Source organism: Glycine soja, chromosome 6, assembly GCF_004193775.1.
Source record: "Glycine soja cultivar W05 chromosome 6, ASM419377v2, whole genome shotgun sequence".
Taxonomy (NCBI): Eukaryota; Viridiplantae; Streptophyta; class Magnoliopsida; order Fabales; family Fabaceae; genus Glycine; species Glycine soja.
In genome coordinates this window covers 22890255-22909318 of record NC_041007.1, presented here as the reverse complement: position 1 = coordinate 22909318, position 19064 = coordinate 22890255, and the positions used below count along the sequence as shown (strand labels likewise).

General features: G+C 37.8%; 1 protein-coding gene across 1 annotated transcript in view; it reads left to right on the top strand.

Moving 5' to 3' along the window:
• Positions 1-19064, top strand: part of LOC114416715 (DNA-directed RNA polymerase 3B, chloroplastic-like) — a 29668-nt gene that overhangs the window by 9104 nt on the left and 1500 nt on the right. Inside the window, exons 8-18 of the mRNA XM_028381692.1 lie at positions 10456-10587; positions 10994-11410; positions 11759-11809; positions 13929-13999; positions 14282-14366; positions 14489-14641; positions 14944-15018; positions 15182-15271; positions 17769-17816; positions 17896-18010; positions 18770-18873. Of these exons, the coding sequence (XP_028237493.1) occupies positions 10456-10587; positions 10994-11410; positions 11759-11809; positions 13929-13999; positions 14282-14366; positions 14489-14641; positions 14944-15018; positions 15182-15271; positions 17769-17816; positions 17896-18010; positions 18770-18873 (1341 nt within the window). The remainder of the gene's footprint in view (positions 1-10455; positions 10588-10993; positions 11411-11758; positions 11810-13928; positions 14000-14281; positions 14367-14488; positions 14642-14943; positions 15019-15181; positions 15272-17768; positions 17817-17895; positions 18011-18769; positions 18874-19064) is intronic.

Here is a 19064-nt window from a genome sequence, read left to right as displayed (position 1 = left end):
ACACCCCCTTCATGCACGGTTTTTCAGCTGAGCGTGTTTCCGGTAGTCTGGTCGGCGGCTCCTCTGCCTGTTCGTCGCTTTCTATGGAGGACCATCGTTGAAGACGCCGGACTGAGGGGCCTTACCCAACTCGCAGGGGCAACGATACCGCGATAGGTGCTTACATGTCTTCCCTCCTCTGTCACGAGCAACTGCCAGCTGATGCCGCCCTGACACCTTCTGTCGCGGGCCAATGGGAATGCATTGATCCAAATTGTTTGGACATGCATCCTGTTGACATGGCAGAACCTATGTCTTTCTGCCCTAGCCAACAACAGACCCCAATTCAGGAAGGAGACGTTGAAGATATACCTCTGCCTGCTTTCAAAAACTCTTATATCCACAGGGTAAAGCAGGATGAACCATTGGTCAATATCCATGATTCTACACCTCTGGTCAACTCTGATTCAAATTTAATGCCCCCTTATCAAAAGGAAGCTGCAGCTGAGGAGGGGGTAGGTTTAAATCACTCTGTGGGCCTGTCTAAAAGCCCAAATAAAGAGGGGAATAAGCTTTCTCCAAATCTCAGGGTGTATGTTAGAAGAAAGGAGTGGGGAGCAGTAAATCATGAGGCCTATGTCCAACATAGCCCACTTTCTTGCCTCAATGGAAAAAACCTTGTCTTGCGGAAGCCCTTTAATGAAATCAGTAAGACTCAAGTTTATGAAGGGAGGGACATTCATAGCTCAGACCCAGAGGGGATGATCCCTAACCTGCACCATCCACCCCACAGTTCTGTTCCCGATGATAGCGTTAGCAAGGAGTACGTAGGTGATGAGGAAGCTTTCCACATGGAGATGGTTAGACAATTGGGGGTATCCTATGTGGAAAAAGATAACAGTAATGTTTTTACGAAGACAGAGGTTAATGGCAGTAGCGGATTTAATGCACCAGCAGACGTGATGGGAATGAAGCAGTCTGAATCATGAATATTTTGTCCTTAAATTCTAGAGGGTTGGGCAGTGGAGTCAAAAGGTCAGCTATTAGGAAGCTCACCTTGGCCAACAATGTTGATCTTACTTAAAGTTTTGAATATGTGAGGAGAGAAACTTTTCCCTCAGTTGCTTAGTTTTATTTCATTCAAATAACATATATATATACAAATAGGAGAGAGACAGCTTGACAAGCTTTGACAAGACAGTACACACTGCTGTCTTCTTCAACAAGATAAAATAGGGAAATCTACTCTAAAGATACATCTAATAATACCCATAATTATAACACTCCCCCTCAAGCTGGAGCATATAAATTATATGCACCAAGCTTGGAACATATAAACTGAATTCTAGGCCCCCTTAAGGATTTAGTCAAAATATCTGCTGGCTGATCATTGGAATTAATGAATTCAGTGACAATCTCTTTAGACAGTAGCTTCTCCCGAATAAAGTGACAATCAATCTCTATGTGCTTGGTTCTCTCATGGAAGACTGGATTTGAAGCAATATGCAGAGCAGCCTGATTATCACAATACAACTTCATTTGCATCACTTTGCAGAATTTCAACTCTTCAAGAATTTGTTTGACCCACATAAGTTCACATGTAACTACAGTCATAGATCTATATTCAGCCTCTGCACTAGATCTAGCAACAACAGTTTGCTTCTTACTTTTCCAAGAAATAACATTCCCTCCAATAGAGACACAATATCCGGATGTGGATCTCCTATCCATAGGACAGCCAGCCCAATCTGCATCACAATATCCAGATACTTGTGTATTACCTTTGTCTTCATAAAGTAATCCTTGACCTGGAGCTCTTTTAATGTATCTAAGAATACGCATAACAGCATTCCAATGATCAACACGAGGGTTTTGCATAAATTGGCTCACCACTCCAACAGCAAAGGAAACATCAGGTCTTGTAATGGTGAGATAGATGAGTTTTCCCACAAGTCTTCTATATCTCTCGGGATCAGAATACATTTCACTCTGATCTGCAAGAAGCTTCAGATTCGGATCCATAGGACTATCAACAGGTCTACAATTCTGCATGCCTGTCTCCTCCAAAATGTCAAGGGCGTACTTCCTTTGAGAGATCACAATACCATCTCCTGACTGAGCCACCTCAATACCAAGGAAGTACTTCAAATATCCCAAGTCTTTGGTCTGGAAATGACTAAATAAGTGCTCCTTTAGCTGAATAATCTTAGAAGCATCATTCCCTGTAATCACTATATCATCAACATATACTATCAAGTAAACACAATTTCCAGGGGATGAATGACAATAAAAAACAGAATGATCAGCCTCACTACGTTTCAACCCAAAAAGTTGAACAATATGACTGAATTTACCAAACCAAGCCCGAGGGGATTGCTTCAACCCATAGAGAGATCGACGCAGCTTACAAACAAGACCATACTCCCCCTGAGCAACAAACCCAGGAGGTTGCTCCATATAAATTTCTTCCTCAAGATCACCATGAAGAAAGGCATTTTTAATATCAAGCTGATGAAGAGGCCAATGACGCATGGCAGCCATAGCAAGAAAGAGACGGACAGTAGTGATCTTAGCTACCGGAGAGAAGGTGTCACAATAATCAAGGCCATATATCTGAGTATAGCCTTTAGCTACTAATCGAGCCTTAAGTCGATCAATTTCACCATTAGGCCCAACTTTAACTGCGTAGACCCATCTACAACCCACAGCCTTCTTACCAGGAGGAAGAGAAACAAGTTCCCAAGTACCACTATGTTCAAGAGCTTGCATTTCATCAATCATAGCTTGTCTCCATCCAGGATGACTAAGTGCCTCATGAATATTAGAAGGGACAAAATGTGAAGATAGAGAGAAAACAAACGAAGAATATAAAGGAGACAAACGATGATAACTCAAAAAGTTATAGATAGGATGAGGATTACGAGAGGATCTAGTACCTTTTCGGATGGCAATGGGCCAATCTGAATCAGAGGGATGAGAAGTGGCAGGATCCATGGCTTGAGGATTGATTGAAGAAGGAGGAGAATCATGAAAAGAAGCTTCAGGTATTGAAGGACCAACTTGTTGTATCCTGCATTGGTTTGTGAGAAGAGGTGGAGAAGCAACTTCAGTTGGATGAGGTGGAGAAGAAGGAACCTCACTGACATCTGGATTTGAGGTATCTAGAGGACATGGAGAGGGAATTGGAAGGACATTCTGGATGGAAGAAGAATGGTCAGTAGATGATGGGTAGAATGGTGTGTCTTCAAAGAAGGTTACATCTGCAGACATGTAGTATCGCCTGGTGGATGGTGAGAAGCATTTGTAACCCTTTTGAAGACGAGAATAACCTAAAAAGACACATTTAATTGCACGGGCAGAAAGTTTGTCTAAACCAGGGGAGAGATTATGAACAAAACAAGTACAGCCAAACACTTTAGGTGGAACATGGAATAAATGATCATGAGGGAAAATGATTGAGTGAGGAATTTGATTCTCAAGAGAGGAGGAAGGCATTCTGTTAATTAGGAAACAAGCAGTAAGCACCGCATCCCCCCAATGGTGTGTGGGAACATGAGAGGCTAACATTAGTGATCGTGCGATGTCAAGGAGATGACGATTTTTCCTTTCGGCGATACCATTTTGTTGTGGTGTATGGGGACATGTAGATTGATGTAGAATGCCTTTTGAAGATAACAAAGAGGAGAAATCATGAGAGAAATACTCTTTGGCATTATCACTTCTAAAAACCTGAATTGTTGTTTTAAATTGGTTTTCAATCTCATTGAGGAAGGACATGAAAATAGGCAAAAGTTCAGATCTGTCTTTCATTAAATAAACCCAAGTACATCTAGAAAATTCATCAATAAAAGTTACAAAATATCGAAAACCAAAAGAGGAAACACGACTTGGTCCCCAAATATCAGAATGAATGATAGAGAAGGCTGAATTACATCTTTGAACAGTTTTTGGAAATGAGGACCTAACATGTTTTCCTAGTTGACAAGGTTCACATTCTAAGACTCGAAGATTCTTCAGACTAGGGATCATCATTTTCAGTTTTGGTAGACTTGGGTGACCTAGACGATCATGCAAAAGTTGGGGTTTGAAGTTGCTGAACAAGAAACAGAAAAGTTGGGCTTCAAGTAGTAAAGTCCTCGTGATTCACGTCCTTCTCCAATCAATCGACCCGTGCCATGTTCCTGGATAACAAAAGAATTAGCAGTAAAGGTTACTGAGCAATTTAATGAACGGGTTAACTGACTCAATGAAATTAAATTGTAGGGACATTGAGGAATAAACAAAACATAATCCAACTTCAATGAGGAAGATAAAGACACATGACCACTCCCTTGAGCTGCAACTTTGGAACCATTAGCCACAGTAACAAGATGAGGAATTTTTGGAAAAGAAATGGATGTAAAAGAAGACTTGTTACCAGAAATATGATCAGAGGCACCTGAATCAAGTATCCAAGGACTGGGACCATCAATAGATTGAGAAATACATGCTGTTGAATAACATGGTACAGAGGAAGATGAAGTCTGGCTGCTGGATTTCTCAGATTTCAGCTTCAAATATTCTTGATATTCTTTATCAGAGAACTTAGACTCTGATTTTTCGGTTTCGGTCTGAGTTACCTGAGCTACTTTGTCAGGGAAGCCATGCAAGGAGTAGCAAGTCTCTTGTGTGTGGCCCATCCTCTTGCAATATGTGCATTGAGGACGTCCACCTCTCCCACCACGGCCTCCTCTACTGTTACGTCCTCCCCCTCTCCCACGAGGTGCAGCCATGGCTGACGTCTCCACTACATCAGCCGGATTTTCTTCTTTCAATGCATGGGGAACACGAAGCAGCCTAGTGATGAGAGAATCCATCGACGGAACCTGATCTCCAGCTAAGACTTGATCACGAACGTGATCAAAGTCTGAATGTAAACTTCTCAAGATGAGAACCATATAGAACTTATCTAGCTTTCTATTCACTTCCTCCAACGATTCAGCCACAAGGAACCTCTTCAATTCTTCCACTGCTGCCCGAGCTTTACCTATGTGTGCAATCATATCGTGGCTGGTTTGTTTGAGAGCTGTGACCTTCATGGTTGCATCAAACAAACTCTGAATATCATTGGCAAAGATTTCCCGGGCCTTTTTCCAAAAGGAGCAGCATGTTTTGAACGATCTGAGAATCTCCAAAACATCTGCCTCAACTGACTGCCATAAGACAGCACAGAGCTGATAATCTAACTTTTCCCACTCAGGTCTTCTATCATCCGGAACTGCCTCAGCATCTTTTTCAAGATGGTCATGATGCCCTTGCCCAAGGAACCACAGTTCTACTGAAGCAGACCAGGATAAGTAATTTTTCCAATTGAGCTTTGCTGTTGTGATAGTGGGAGTTCCAGAAAACGAAAGTATTGGGCCAGACGAAGCCATTTTCACTCACAGATCAAAGGAAACTAAAGTAGAGAGACAAGGAAGGCACAAGGTCACTCAACGAAGTGCCGAAACCAAAAACTAATGGCTGATATGGACTCAGGAGAGCCCGACGAGACGGCCGGAAGCAAACGCGCGCGTTTCCGGCAAGGGGAGGGCGGCGCGTGGTGGTCACGCGCCGGCGTTTGGCGCGCACGAAGATGGTGCGTGACGGCGCGTGGGGAAGCTCCTGGCCCAGCGGTTAGTTGCGCTGAGTTGCGCTCCTCGAGGCGCACAAAACCCTGTAGTCGCCGGTTGAAACGGCCGGCGGACGGCGGCGGACGGTGGCGGACGGCGGCGCGGACGGCGGCGGACGGCGGTGGATACGACCCGCTCTAATACCAACTTAAAGTTTTGAATATGTGAGGAGAGAAACTTTTCCCTCAGTTGCTTAGTTTTATTTCATTCAAATAACATATATATATACAAATAGGAGAGAGACAGCTTGACAAGCTTTGACAAGACAGTACACACTGCTGTCTTCTTCAACAAGATAAAATAGGGAAATCTACTCTAAAGATACATCTAATAATACTCATAATTATAACAATCTTCTTTGCATTCAGGAAACTAAAAAGGAATCCATAGATAAAGCTTTCTGTCAATACTTATGGGGAGATGCTAATGTTTCTTGGGAGGCTGCTCCTTCTAATAGTGCAGCTGGTGGTCTTTTGTGCTTATGGAATAATGATTCCTTTGTGGTGGATAGAAGGGTAGTTGGTAGGGGCTATATATGGCTGGAAGGAGTGTGGACTAAAGAAAACAAGAGGATTTGCATTACCAATCTGTATGCTCCCTGCGACTTACAGGGAAAGAGACAGCAGTGGGAAGAGATTAAACTCCTTAAACCTTCTTTCCATGATGGTCCGTGGTGCATTGCTGGTGACTTTAATTCTATAAGACACCACAATGAGAGAATCAGCTCTTCTCAGTCAGTGGGGAACTCATCCTGTATCTCTGAATTTAATTCCTGGATCTCGGATATGGCTTTGGAGGAGGTCAGGTCTGTTGGGAGGAACTTCACCTGGGTTAGACCTAATGGAACTGCAATGAGCAAACTGGATAGGTTTCTTCTCTCTGATGATTGGCTAATCCAATGGCCAGATTCTACCCAATTTGTGCTTGATAGAGATTTCTCTGACCACTGTCCCATCCTCTTGAGGTCTACAACAGTGGATTGGGGGCCTAGACCTTTCAAGGTAATGGATTGGTGGCTGCAGGACAAAGAATTCCAGAAAATGGTGTCTCATAGATGGGGCAATTATCACCCAAGTGGGTGGGGTGGCTATGCCTTAAAGCTGAAACTGAAGTTCATTAAGGGATGCATCAGACAGTGGAGCTTGCAAAATGGTGCTATTAATGTTTCTAAAATTCAGGATCTAAAGAAGGAGCTGAATGACTTAGAGGCTGGTAGCAATACTGCAATCCTATCTCAGGCTGAGGTGGAATTAAAGAAATCATTACAGGAGCAGCTTTGGAGTGCAGCACTTGCATATGAATCCATGTTGAGGCAAAAATCAAGAATTAAGTGGATAAGAGAAGGGGATAGAAACACAGCTTATTTCCATAGGGTGATCAACCACAGAAGGAGAATTAATGCAATTCAAGGTCTGCTCATTGCAGGTGAATGGGTCCAGGAGCCTATCAGAGTCAAGAATGCAGTCCTAAACCACTTTAAACTCAGATTCTCAGAACAGAACCCTCATAGGCCAACTCTGGATGGAGTGTTCTTTTCTTCCCTTAGTCAACAAGATAATGAATGCCTTACTGCTAGATTCTGTGAGGGGGAAATTAAAGCAGCAGTGTGGGCTTGTGGAGGAGATAAAAGCCCTGGTCCTGACGGCTTGAATTTCAATTTTATAAAGCAGTTTTGGGAAGTTTTAAAACCTGATTTTACTAGGTTCTTGGACGAATTTTATTTAAATGGCAGATTCCCTAAAGGAAGCAATGCCTCTTTCATAGCCCTCATACCTAAGATTTCTAATCCTCAGACCTTGCATGATTATAGACCCATCTCTCTTATAGGATGTGTCTATAAAATAGTGGCCAAAATCTTGGCTACTAGGCTGGCCAGTGTTTTACCTCATCTAATAGATGAAAGGCAGACAACTTTTCTCAAGGGGAGGCACATTCTTCATGGGGTGATGATCGCTAATGAAGTCATTGCTGAAGCTAAGTATAAAAAAAATCCTTGCATGATCTTCAAGGTGGACTTTGAAAAAGCTTATGATTCGGTCTCTTGGGGCTTTTTAAATTACATGATGCAGCGGATGGGCTTTTCTGAAAAATGGAGACAATGGATTTATGGATGCTTGTCTAGTGCAACCATATCAATTTTAGTTAATGGCAGCCCCACTTCGGAGTTTGTGCCACAGAGAGGCTTAAGGCAGGGTGATCCCCTTGCCCCCTTTCTCTTTAACATAGCAGCTGAAGGACTTACAGGGTTGATGAGGACAGCAGTCTCAAAAAACCTTTTCCATAGCTACCAAGTGGGGAGACAAAAGGAGGAGATAAACATTCTGCAATATGCAGACGATATGCTGTTTTTTGGAACTGCATCTTTGGACAACATTAGGGTCCTGAAATCTGTCCTCAGAATTTTTGAGATGGTCTCCGGTCTCAAGATTAATTATACCAAGAGCCAAGTTGGGTGCATGGGAAAATCAGAGGATTGGTGTAGGGAGGCAGCTCTCTTTCTCAATTGTGGTCAGCTAGACATCCCCTTTTCCTACCTTGGAATACCAGTGGGTACAACCTCTAAATGCTGGAATGTGTGGCAGCCTATCATTAACAAGTTTGAGTCCTAACTTAGTAAATGGAAGCAGAAAAGTCTATCCATGGGTGGAAGGGTAACCCTTATTAACTCTGTATTAACAGCACTCCCCATCTACATGCTGTCCTTCTTTAGAGTTCCTAAAAAAGTGGTGCACAAGCTAGTCTCAATTCAGAGAAATTTCCTTTGGGGAGGAGATTCTGAAGTGGCCAAGATTGCTTGGGTAAACTGGGATACTATATGCCTTCCCAAGAGTAAAGGGGGTCTTGGGATTAAGGACTTATCCAAGTTTAATGAAGCCTTACTTGGTAAATGGGGCTGTGATCTGGCAAATAATCAGCATCAGTTATGGGCCAGAATATTACTGTCCAAATATGGAGGGTGGAACTCTCTTTGCTGTGGTAGAAACAAAGCTGACTATTATTCTACTTGGTGGAAGGATTTGAGAATTGTTTTCCAGCAGCACCATAGAATCTGTATCTCAAATTATTTGAAGTGGAGGGTAGGTGATGGAAACACAATTAAGGTTCTGGGAAGACAGGTGGAGGGAAGAGGATGACCTAAGTCTCCAACAAAAGTACCCAACTCTATACCAAGTGAGCATGCATCAGAATCAGACTATCAGCTCAATGGGCATCTTATCTGGCAATAGTTGGGAATGGCAGATTCAATGGAGGAGACATTTCTTTGACCATGAAATTGACACTATGGCAGCTTTCATGGCTGACATTGAGGGTATCCAAATCCAACCTTTATCTAGGGATTTCCTCAGTTGGAGGGCTGATCCTGCTGGATATTACTCCACAAAGTCAGCTTATTATCTCCTCAAGGCTGAGGACAGTCCTAACCCTGTAGACAGCAATTATAAGACCATTTGGAGCCTGCACATTCCCCCAAGAGCATCGGCTTTCACTTGGAGAATTCTCAAGAACAGACTTCCTACTAGGGACAATCTAAGGAGGAGGAATGTCGAGCTGCCCTCTTACAATTGTCCCCTTTGTGATCAGGAAGTCGAAACTGTTGGTCATATTATGTATTCTTGCAGGAAAACTTGTCATCTTTGGTGGGAAACTTTGAGATGGGTGAATAGGATGGGTCCTTTCTCTCTTCAACCCAATTGCCATTTTCTGCAATTCTCTCAATGGAGTGGGAAAAGAAACGTAGATAATCGTTGGAAGGCTCTATGGATAGCTCTATCCATGACTATTTGGAAGCATAGAAATGCTTTGGTGTTTAATAACCAGGATTTCTGCTCTGAAAAAGTCATGGATGAAGCTTTATTTCTCACTTGGTCCTGGATCAATTGCATGGAGAAAGGTTTCCATATACATTTTAATCAATGGTCGTCTTGCTTAAAGGAGGAAATGTCTTAGGGGTTTTTGTTGTTTGGGTAACCACCTATTGTGGTTAATTTTTTGTAATTGGGGATGGCAGTTTCTGCCTTGTATAATATGTTTTTTCAGTACATCTAGTACTGACCCCTATTAATACTATCAGATTTTTGCTGTGCAAAAAAAAAAAGGACAGCAGTTACTATTATTAGGAGCAGTTTATTAGGAACAGTTATTTTAATTAGGCAGTTATGGGTATGTGTAGAATAAGAAGGAAAAACAGAATCATATTCTGGTTATCCTGAAGATGTGTGGTTTAGACCTTGGGAGGGAGAGAACCAAGCTCTCGAAATCTTGGCTTGTTTGAGTGAATATTCTGATTCTAATTGTTGTAATTCTGTCTCTGTTTTGGAAAGAATAATTCCTGCAGAGTGTTTCTATAAAATTCAGTCATTATTATCCAATTTCTATCAAAATGTTTCAAGATATAAAAGGGAGAAGGGGCAGGTTCTTAGGTCTTCATAAAAGAGTGATTGTATTCTTTCTGCTTTTTCCCTCTACATATTGCTTTTGCTAGTTAGACTACAAAGCAAAGTAAAAAGGGGATTTACAAACAAACAAATAACGACAAAGCCGTAGCTCACTAGGTGAGGTAAAAAAGGGCTTTACATGAACTAAAAATATATTCACTTCTGGATGGTAGTATTTGAATCGTTTAACATACTTGAATGAGAAAACTTTTTAAAGTTATAACTGAGACTGCAATGAGTCAGTAGTAATCACAGACACAGTCTAAAATTTCCAAATTCATTTGATGGCTAAATCCATACACGTGTTCATTTGATGGGTCATTAATTCTCAATGCTACCTATTACTATGCAATTAATCTTGCCTTCATATATTCTTCTTTGACTTGTAGGTTCCTAAGCCAGATAAGCCGCTTGTAGAGGATTTAAAACTAATTCAGGAGTGGAAATGCAATGTAAGGAAGGCAAAAAAAATTAATCTGGAAAGGCATTCTCTAAGATGTGACACTGAACTTAAGCTTTCTGTAAGATCTTCCCTCTCACAGTAAAATATTTTTTCTGTCATATGTTTGAACTGTTGGGAACAACTGCAAATTCTGATTTTAGTTACATCAATGTCCTATGATTTTATTTGTATCTTACATAATAGGATGTTGGTAGGGTTATGACATGAGAGGCAAACACAAGGATTCCACGCAGGATAATTTTAGAGTCCTGTGTAGGGTTGTGCATCTGTTTCTCTGTTCACATGACATACAAATGAAAGGAAAAGCATCCAAATACAAAATTAGACATGATTTCCAAAGTTTATGTTTGTTCAATGTGATCATTAATTGAATAATCTGAACTAAGTTTACCATTATCACATTCAATACTATCCCATGTTTCACTAGTTGAGCAATAATTTAAAGGAAATACATTCTTAAACAGGTGGCACGAAAAATGAAAGATGAGGAAGGCTTTTATTATCCACACAATCTTGACTTCCGTGGCAGAGCATATCCTATGCATCCTCATTTGAATCATTTAGGTTCTGATCTGTGTCGAGGACTACTTGAATTTGCTGAAGGGCGGCCATTGGGAAAGTCTGGACTAAGGTGGCTGAAGATACATCTAGCAAATTTGTATGCTGGTGGTATTGAGAAGCAGTCTTATGATGGGCGCCTAGGATTTATAGAGGATCATATTCATGATATATTTGATTCTGCTGATCACCCTATTAACGGAAATCGTTGGTGGTTAACAGCGGAGGATCCTTTCCAGTGCCTTGCTGCTTGTATTAATCTATCAGAGGCCTTAAGAAGCTCATCACCAAATTCTTTTATCTCACATCTTCCAATTCATCAGGTAAATTCATCATTGGAAGCCTTAAAAGCAATGAAACAAAAGCTGTTATAGCCTTTTCCTATTGGGAGTTCTTTTGATATTAATCAAAAATTGATTCCAAGAGTAGCCCTCAAAACCAAATTAGATCTTCAATAAAGTTTTACTATCTAAAAGGTAAAATGCAATTAAAGAGAAAGCAAAAAGGAAAAAAATGAAAGATGAAATGTGGTACCAAAACCTTAAAAGTGAATTCATTGTTGGCTTTTTTCATGTTGCAAAACTCTAATATGGGATCACTTTTCAATTTAAACTTTTTTCTGTATGTTTTCAAAAGTATTTGTTAGTAATGCTACTCTGATGGAATTTTAGGATGGTTCCTGCAATGGCTTACAACACTATGCAGCTCTGGGAAGAGATGATGTAGGTTTACATATCTCATTTCTTTCATTTTGCAATCACTCTTAATATAATTTTCTTTTTAACTTCGTATACTTGTGGACTTGTGATGATTTTATTGTTATATAATGTTTTTTGTATAGCTTTCTTCATTATTTATCCTTGAGTAACTTTGATATGAAATGTGCTAGTATTGTTACCAATAAAAATCATTTATGAAAATAGACCTTAACCTAGTACTGGAAGATTCTAGGCAAGTTCCTTGAAATAATAGTCTTTACTCTCTATGATCAAGTGGTCAAGATTTCTATCCATAATTCCTTTAAGCCTCATAAATTGAATTTCATATTAATGTACAGTGTGTCTATCAGTCTATAAATTGTTCACACTTTAAACCTAACAGTTCATGCATGGTGTGTTATAAATGTAAAATCATTAATGGGCCTTTACCTAACAAATTATGCTTTTATGAAAGTGGGTCCTTGACAAGTTTTGTTAGTGTATTGAAATAAAATAACCACTTTCTAGTACTCCTGTGAGTCATAGTATCAATACAGCATGTGGAATCATAGAAATAGAATTGTATTCTCAAATGAGGATTTTAATGGACAAATTGATGGAGGATGCAATTTTCTTATGCTGGATGTGGTTTAGATATTTAGATAAGGATTTTGAGCTGTCGTTCCATTTTTGGTTCAGTAATATTAAATCTGGATTCTTGTATAGGTGAGGGATTAGACCATAGATACTTTTTGTAATGAGTATTCCAGTGTGCTCAGAGATGGGGGTTATGATATTCTAATATCTCAAGCATATTTTGATACCATAATCTTACATTGACAACATGTACACTGGGATGTTCAGATTTTAGTACTTCTTGTACTGATTACATATATATATATATATATATATATAATACATGCATATTTTTGCCGATAAAAAAAATAATAATAATATCAATACAGGCTTATTCAATTCATAGAAAAATAGTCTTCCTTTTTGTTTTATATTATTTTGGCAGCTTTTTGATGCTTCATTACCTTCATATGATGGTATATTCATGGCCTGTAATTTTACAATTAAGTGATAGCAATCTTATGATTTATAATTTGCTAATTGCTTTCCCTTTCTTTCAGTCATTGGTTTTAAATTTATTTGCATCAACATGCTTCTAGTTAAATGTAGTGATTAGTTTCCTTTCTTCTATGTTGGATCTTGATGTAATCCTAATTTGGGGAACCAATTTTTAGTATGGGGACCTATTTGAAACTCTTAAATGGTGAAAATAAAAAGGAAAAAAAGCGGAATTAGAAAAGGAGATGGAAAGAACAACGAGAATGATTCGCCACGAAGAAATAGAATTCTTTGTTAAGAACCTAAGGTTTCACATAAGAACCCAGAGAGACACCGCTTATCTGTGCCTAATCTGAAATTTCATCAAAAACTATCAACAAAGTGTTTAAGGAGTCTATTTATAACTCCTATTAATAACCCTAAATTAGGCCTAAGGCCCAATAACTAATCTAATAAGTAAAAGACTTAAAAATAATAAAAAGATAGTAGCCCATTACAAGTCCAAAAATAGACCCAAAATACAATTAAAAACAAAAATAAATCTTATTTTAAAAGTTGGCTAAAATTTATGAGATTCCTTCTTCTCTTTCCTCCATGAGAGAATTTAATCTCTCGACAAGTTGTTATTAAAATCTCTTACTCCTTACTCAAGTGACTCCGTCCATGTTGAGTCCACCCAAGCCAAACTCTTCCTCCTTGGATAGTCCTCTATCAGATTAGATCTATTTAAAATTGGTCATTCTTTTTAGTGATGTTCTATTTTCCTAACCACCTGAGTCATTGATCAGTATCGCCTGAAACAACTCATGATTGCAATGATTGATAATTACATTTGTATGGCAAATAAGGTGTTTGTTATTTAATCACACTCTAAAATGGATAAAGTGATCTTTGTCAGCGCAGAGTTCATTAATCTGTCCCGCACACATATATGGTCCCTTCTTTACTTTTGATCCACTGCCTTCCATTACTAGGGTGGTTAAAGTGATAAATTATTCTGTATTATTTGCCTTTTCTGATTAGTGACATTTACTATTCTCACTTTACTGGAATAAATGTACTTTCTCAGCTGGAGGCTGCTGCAGTTAACTTGGTTGCTAAAGAGAAACCTGCTGATGTTTACACAGAGATTGCTGTTAGGTATATTAAATTCATTTCAGCTGTGTTTCGCTTTTGATGCTGTTACTATATTGACATCCAAGCCTTTCTTGTTATTACTGTGCTCCCTCACTGGATAGAAATGTTTACATGTTTGGTGTTTTTCATTGGGGTAGTTGCATTTTTGTTAAATCTTACTTCATGACCTATACTGTTCTTGTGTAAACTATCCAAACTCAGAAGATCTTTTGTGATTCATCATATTCTTGTCATAATTACTTTGGACTATTAATATTATAGACACTGAAATTGTAATATGGGCAGGGTTTATGATATAATGAGACAAGACAGCAACAAAGACCCGGATACCTTTCCAAATGCTTTGTTAGCAAAGGTGTTGATTGATCAGGTCGGTCTTGATTTCAAGTTTCAAAGTTGTGCTAATTGCTAAATGATAAAATTTATACTCCAGCAATTGGCTATGGTCTCTTTTTTCTATCTGTTCTACTCTAAACTTTTGAAAGTATTCAGATTGATAGGAAACTGGTCAAACAGACAGTAATGACTTCTGTTTATGGTGTTACTTATATTGGGGCACGGGAGCAAATTAAGAGAAGATTAGGGGAGAAAGGTTTCGTCACTGATGATAGACTTTTATATGCTGCATCTTGCTATGCAGCTAAGGTGAGTATCAGCTACATTATATTCTAGGATTTTAGCTGTTAGAGATTGCAATGAGCTGCCTTAATGTGCAATTATTATCATTGCATTGTGAGATCACTTCCTCCTTGAATGGTTAATACTTAGATAGAACAGCAAAGTTTTCTTTCTACTAAGATCTCTGCATTGATGCAAAAACAAAGAAAGAAAAATCTTTATTGACATGCTTATACATTCTATCAGGTTTCTTAATGCATTCAAATTCTCTTATCATTCTGGTTCATATCAGGTAGTTTGATCAACATTTTCAAACTTAATTTCTATAGGTGACATTGGCTGCCCTTGGAGAAGTTTTTGAAGCTGCACGTGGCATTATGGGTTGGCTTGGAGATTGTGCAAAGGTTAGCTCTCTTATCACACAGTATGTTGGATTCCAAATGATGCCATGGGTCCTATTAGTTACTTTTGGTACTTTGCTTATGGGTTTATGCATATATGTGTGGTTTCATATTTCTTTGCTTTGTCTCTCTTCCTGAAAAGGGTGGTTCTGAAACATTTCTACAGGTGATTGCTTGTGAAAACCAGGCTGTTTGCTGGACCACTCCTCTTGGTCTTCCTGTTGTACAACCATACTGTAAAACTGAACGTTATCAGGTGAGCCTTCTATATATTGATATTTTCTTTTCTTTTTGGTTTTTGTTGAAAGGAAGAGAAAATATGAGACAACTGAATCCAGGAGTGTATTACACAGCAGAGCATATTATTATATTCTATGAATAATAAATAAAGGAAAAATTGCAGATCTCCTAATTGCCTTATTACTGTAATTACATAGAACCTCAAATAGTCCCATGACAAAAAGACCATGATATAGTATATCATATGCACTCCCTCTCAAGTTGGAGCATATGAATCATATGCACTGAGCTTGTTACATATAAATATACAAGGCAGTTAGTGACAGCCAAAAAATAAAGGTGACATGACCAGAAGTGGCGGTGTGTGGTCGCCAGCGGGAGAGGACATCAACCGACAGTGGCAAAGCAGAGCTGGAAGTGACTGGAAAAAGGGGAAATTGCTGAGTAGTGGCATGAGCTGAAAACCGGAAAGGAGACAGTTACTGGCAGAATTTTTTTTTAGCTCCAATAGGGTCCACCGGAAGGCACAAATAGTTGTCTCTTGTCAAGCTCTGGATAACATGTTGAAAGTAAGAGTTTGGCCATCTTGAGCTGGTGCCATTCTAAGGTAGTGTTTGGCTCTGCTTAATTTTAGCTTTTTTTTCTCCTTAAAAGGAGAAGCTGGGCCAAACAGTATTTATATTAAAGTTCTTAAAGTTATAAGGAGCTTATTTTATAGTATAAATCTTAAATAAAAGGAGCTTCTACAAAAGCTCCTTTGGAGTTGCTTCTCCTCTGCTTATGCAGAGCATTTTTTCTAGCAAATTCTTATTTGATTACCGCCATGTACATTTGTCCAAGTTTACACGACTAAAAGCTGATCTTTTATTGGCATACTCCTACATGTGCGTTTGTACAATTGCCCAAGTATTTTTGGCTTTTATAGCCTGTAGGTGATGATGTATTATATATATAGTTTGTTAATTAATATTTTTTTTGATTCATTGGATTTTTTATTCATATTTGTTAAATAATATTTTGTTAATTAATGTGTGGTATTTCATTTTATGTATTAGTTGTACAATAACTATCTAAAAAGTAATACGAACGATTTATGTTTAAAATCAACTTGTTTTTTATCTCCTTAAAAATATTATTGAACAATAATATATAATGATTTATATATTTTATCATTTGTAATCAATATTTAAAATACTTTAATTAATATTATATATATAATTATTTCTAAATCACCATTAAAACAAATTTATTAATTAAATAAATTTTTGACATTTTTAAAAATTAAAAAGTTTTAAATATTTGTACTTTAATATTTTTTTCATCATTATTAGAATAGTTATATTTAAATTAAATTAATTTTACAAAATATTTTATTTTATAAATATTATTTTTTCATTGGACGAGATAAGTAGCTTTAAATAAAACTAAAGAGTTGGAATATCTATAAACTGGATTATTGAGCGTAATATGTACTTTTTAGTGTGTTTATTTTTGTAAGTTTTGGTTTGAGAGGATGTCTTAGAATATTAGAATTTCTGTTGTGTTAGTAGCCTTATTATTTAAGTGGTATTACAGTATTACTGAGTTTAGCTTGTGCTAGTTGGTCCAGAATATTAGTATAAATAGGAGTGTAGGGTAGTGTTTTGTATTACATCTTATTTATGTATATTTCTCTCTTCTCCATCTTTCCCTAAGGCGATAATTTCAACAATTACAATAGTAACTCAACAATGGGATGGCAAATAAAAAGTCCTACAGACTAGACAGTACAGTGTATCAGAATGTGGACTTTTTGAGCCTAACTCAATTCTAAAAGCTAACTCTATACTCTATCTTGACCTTATCTCTAGCCGATGTGAGATTTGGATTTTTTCCAATACACCCCCTCACGCCCACCACTTTTGGACTTGGTGCGCGGATAATATAGTGAGTGACCCATTAATGGATCTAGGATAGGCTCTGACTATCTTAGAGAAACTAGAATGTATTATTGAATGAGAAAAGTTAGTTACAACAGTTAGAGTGCATCTATATATAGAGCACATGAGTCAGTAACTGACTAATCAGTGGGCTAGCAATCAGTGCTGGGCCCAGTCCAGAAAACAGAAAAGAAAAGCCTACTAAGCAAAAATGCTTGTTTACATTTACACTCTAATACAGTGGGCCAGGCCTAGATCAACAGTCTGCCTACACAGTATGTAATAATATATTAGTGATAGTGGACATTGCGTTCTGTTGCATTTGGAATTAATATTTAGTAGCATATTGACAACCTGATATTTCCTCATAAATGTCTTGACCAGTAAGCTGTAGTTTTTGGTTGAGAAATGCATCTCTAATCCAGTTTTCAGTAAACTAGAGTTGACTGTGTATGACATTGATAATATAAATTATAGAAAATAGAAATCCATGGCCAGGTGCCGATAACTATACATTTTAATAAAATTATATGGATTTAAACTTTTTGGCTGATCTCCATACATTTTAATAATGAATCTAACCATGGACTGCAGATAAGAACATCTCTTCAGCTTTTGGCTTTGCAGAGGGAGGGAAGTGCAGTAAGTATACATAATCTTTTCATATTCCACTTTTCTTTTCTTTCTGAACTATTTTCGTTATTAAGACTGTGTATTCCAGGTATCTGTCAAGAAGCAGAGAAGTGCATTTCCTCCTAACTTTGTACATTCATTGGATAGTTCACACATGATGATGACTGCTCTAGCCTGCAATGATGCTGGATTATGTTTTGCAGGTTTGAAGACAACATTTTACCAATGAAATAATAAACATATGTGAAGTTTCCCTATAGAATAATAAATTCATAAATATTAGTTTGTTATACTTTTTAAATGTATAGAAATTGTCTATTTGCCTTTGGTGTTTGTTTAATTGCATTTGGAAGTAGGGATGGAGTTGGAATTAGTTACTTTTACAATTGTAATTGTAAATAAAATGCAGTTTGCTGTAGGCTTGCATTTAGAGGAGTTTCTTTATAAAATCCATTCTTCTAGTTAAGTTCATCAACAGGGAAACTAATAGAATTGCTATATGTGAAATTAGTGATTAATTTCTGAAAATTGCATGCAGAAACTTGCTTGCTCTCTCTTTTGTGAGACAGAAAATTCAATCTTTAGTTCACTTAGTATGAGTAGGATTGGTCGTATATCATAGTTTCTATAGTTGAAATGTCATTCTTTCATTATTGTGTCTTGATCCTTTTTCTGTTTTCTTCATCTCAAACCTCTCAGTTTGTCTTATTAAATACGTGTTCAATACTGAAGATCTCAAAATCGTGCTTTGACGGATGAGAAAATTTAGGTTAATCCATTTTTATGAACATAAATTCAGTTTTAGCTTTCATGTTCTGTAAATATATTTAGATTTATTTTCACTTTTTATGCTTAACTTCGAGAAATTTGGTGTGGGGAAATGTCTATGGGAGAAATATGCCTTCTTTTTCTTTTCTTATATGTTTCTTCCTGCTTAATTTTTGAGAAATGATTGTTTGCAGGGGTTCATGATTCGTTTTGGACACACCCATGCGATGTTGAGAAAATGAATCAGATTCTAAGAGAAAAATTTGTGGAGCTTTATAACATGCCTATACTTGAAAATGTAAGTTCTTGCTGTGGCCTGAGAAATGTATACTTATATTCTAGGAACATGGAGAAAAATTAATATTTTCCGTCTCACTGTCAAATATATGCAAGTTCATATTGACCTTTATTGTGGGTGAAGTTACAGAATTTCTTAATCTAAAAATATTTTGTAAAATGAGTGCAAAAATGCAAAAGAAAACAATTTTC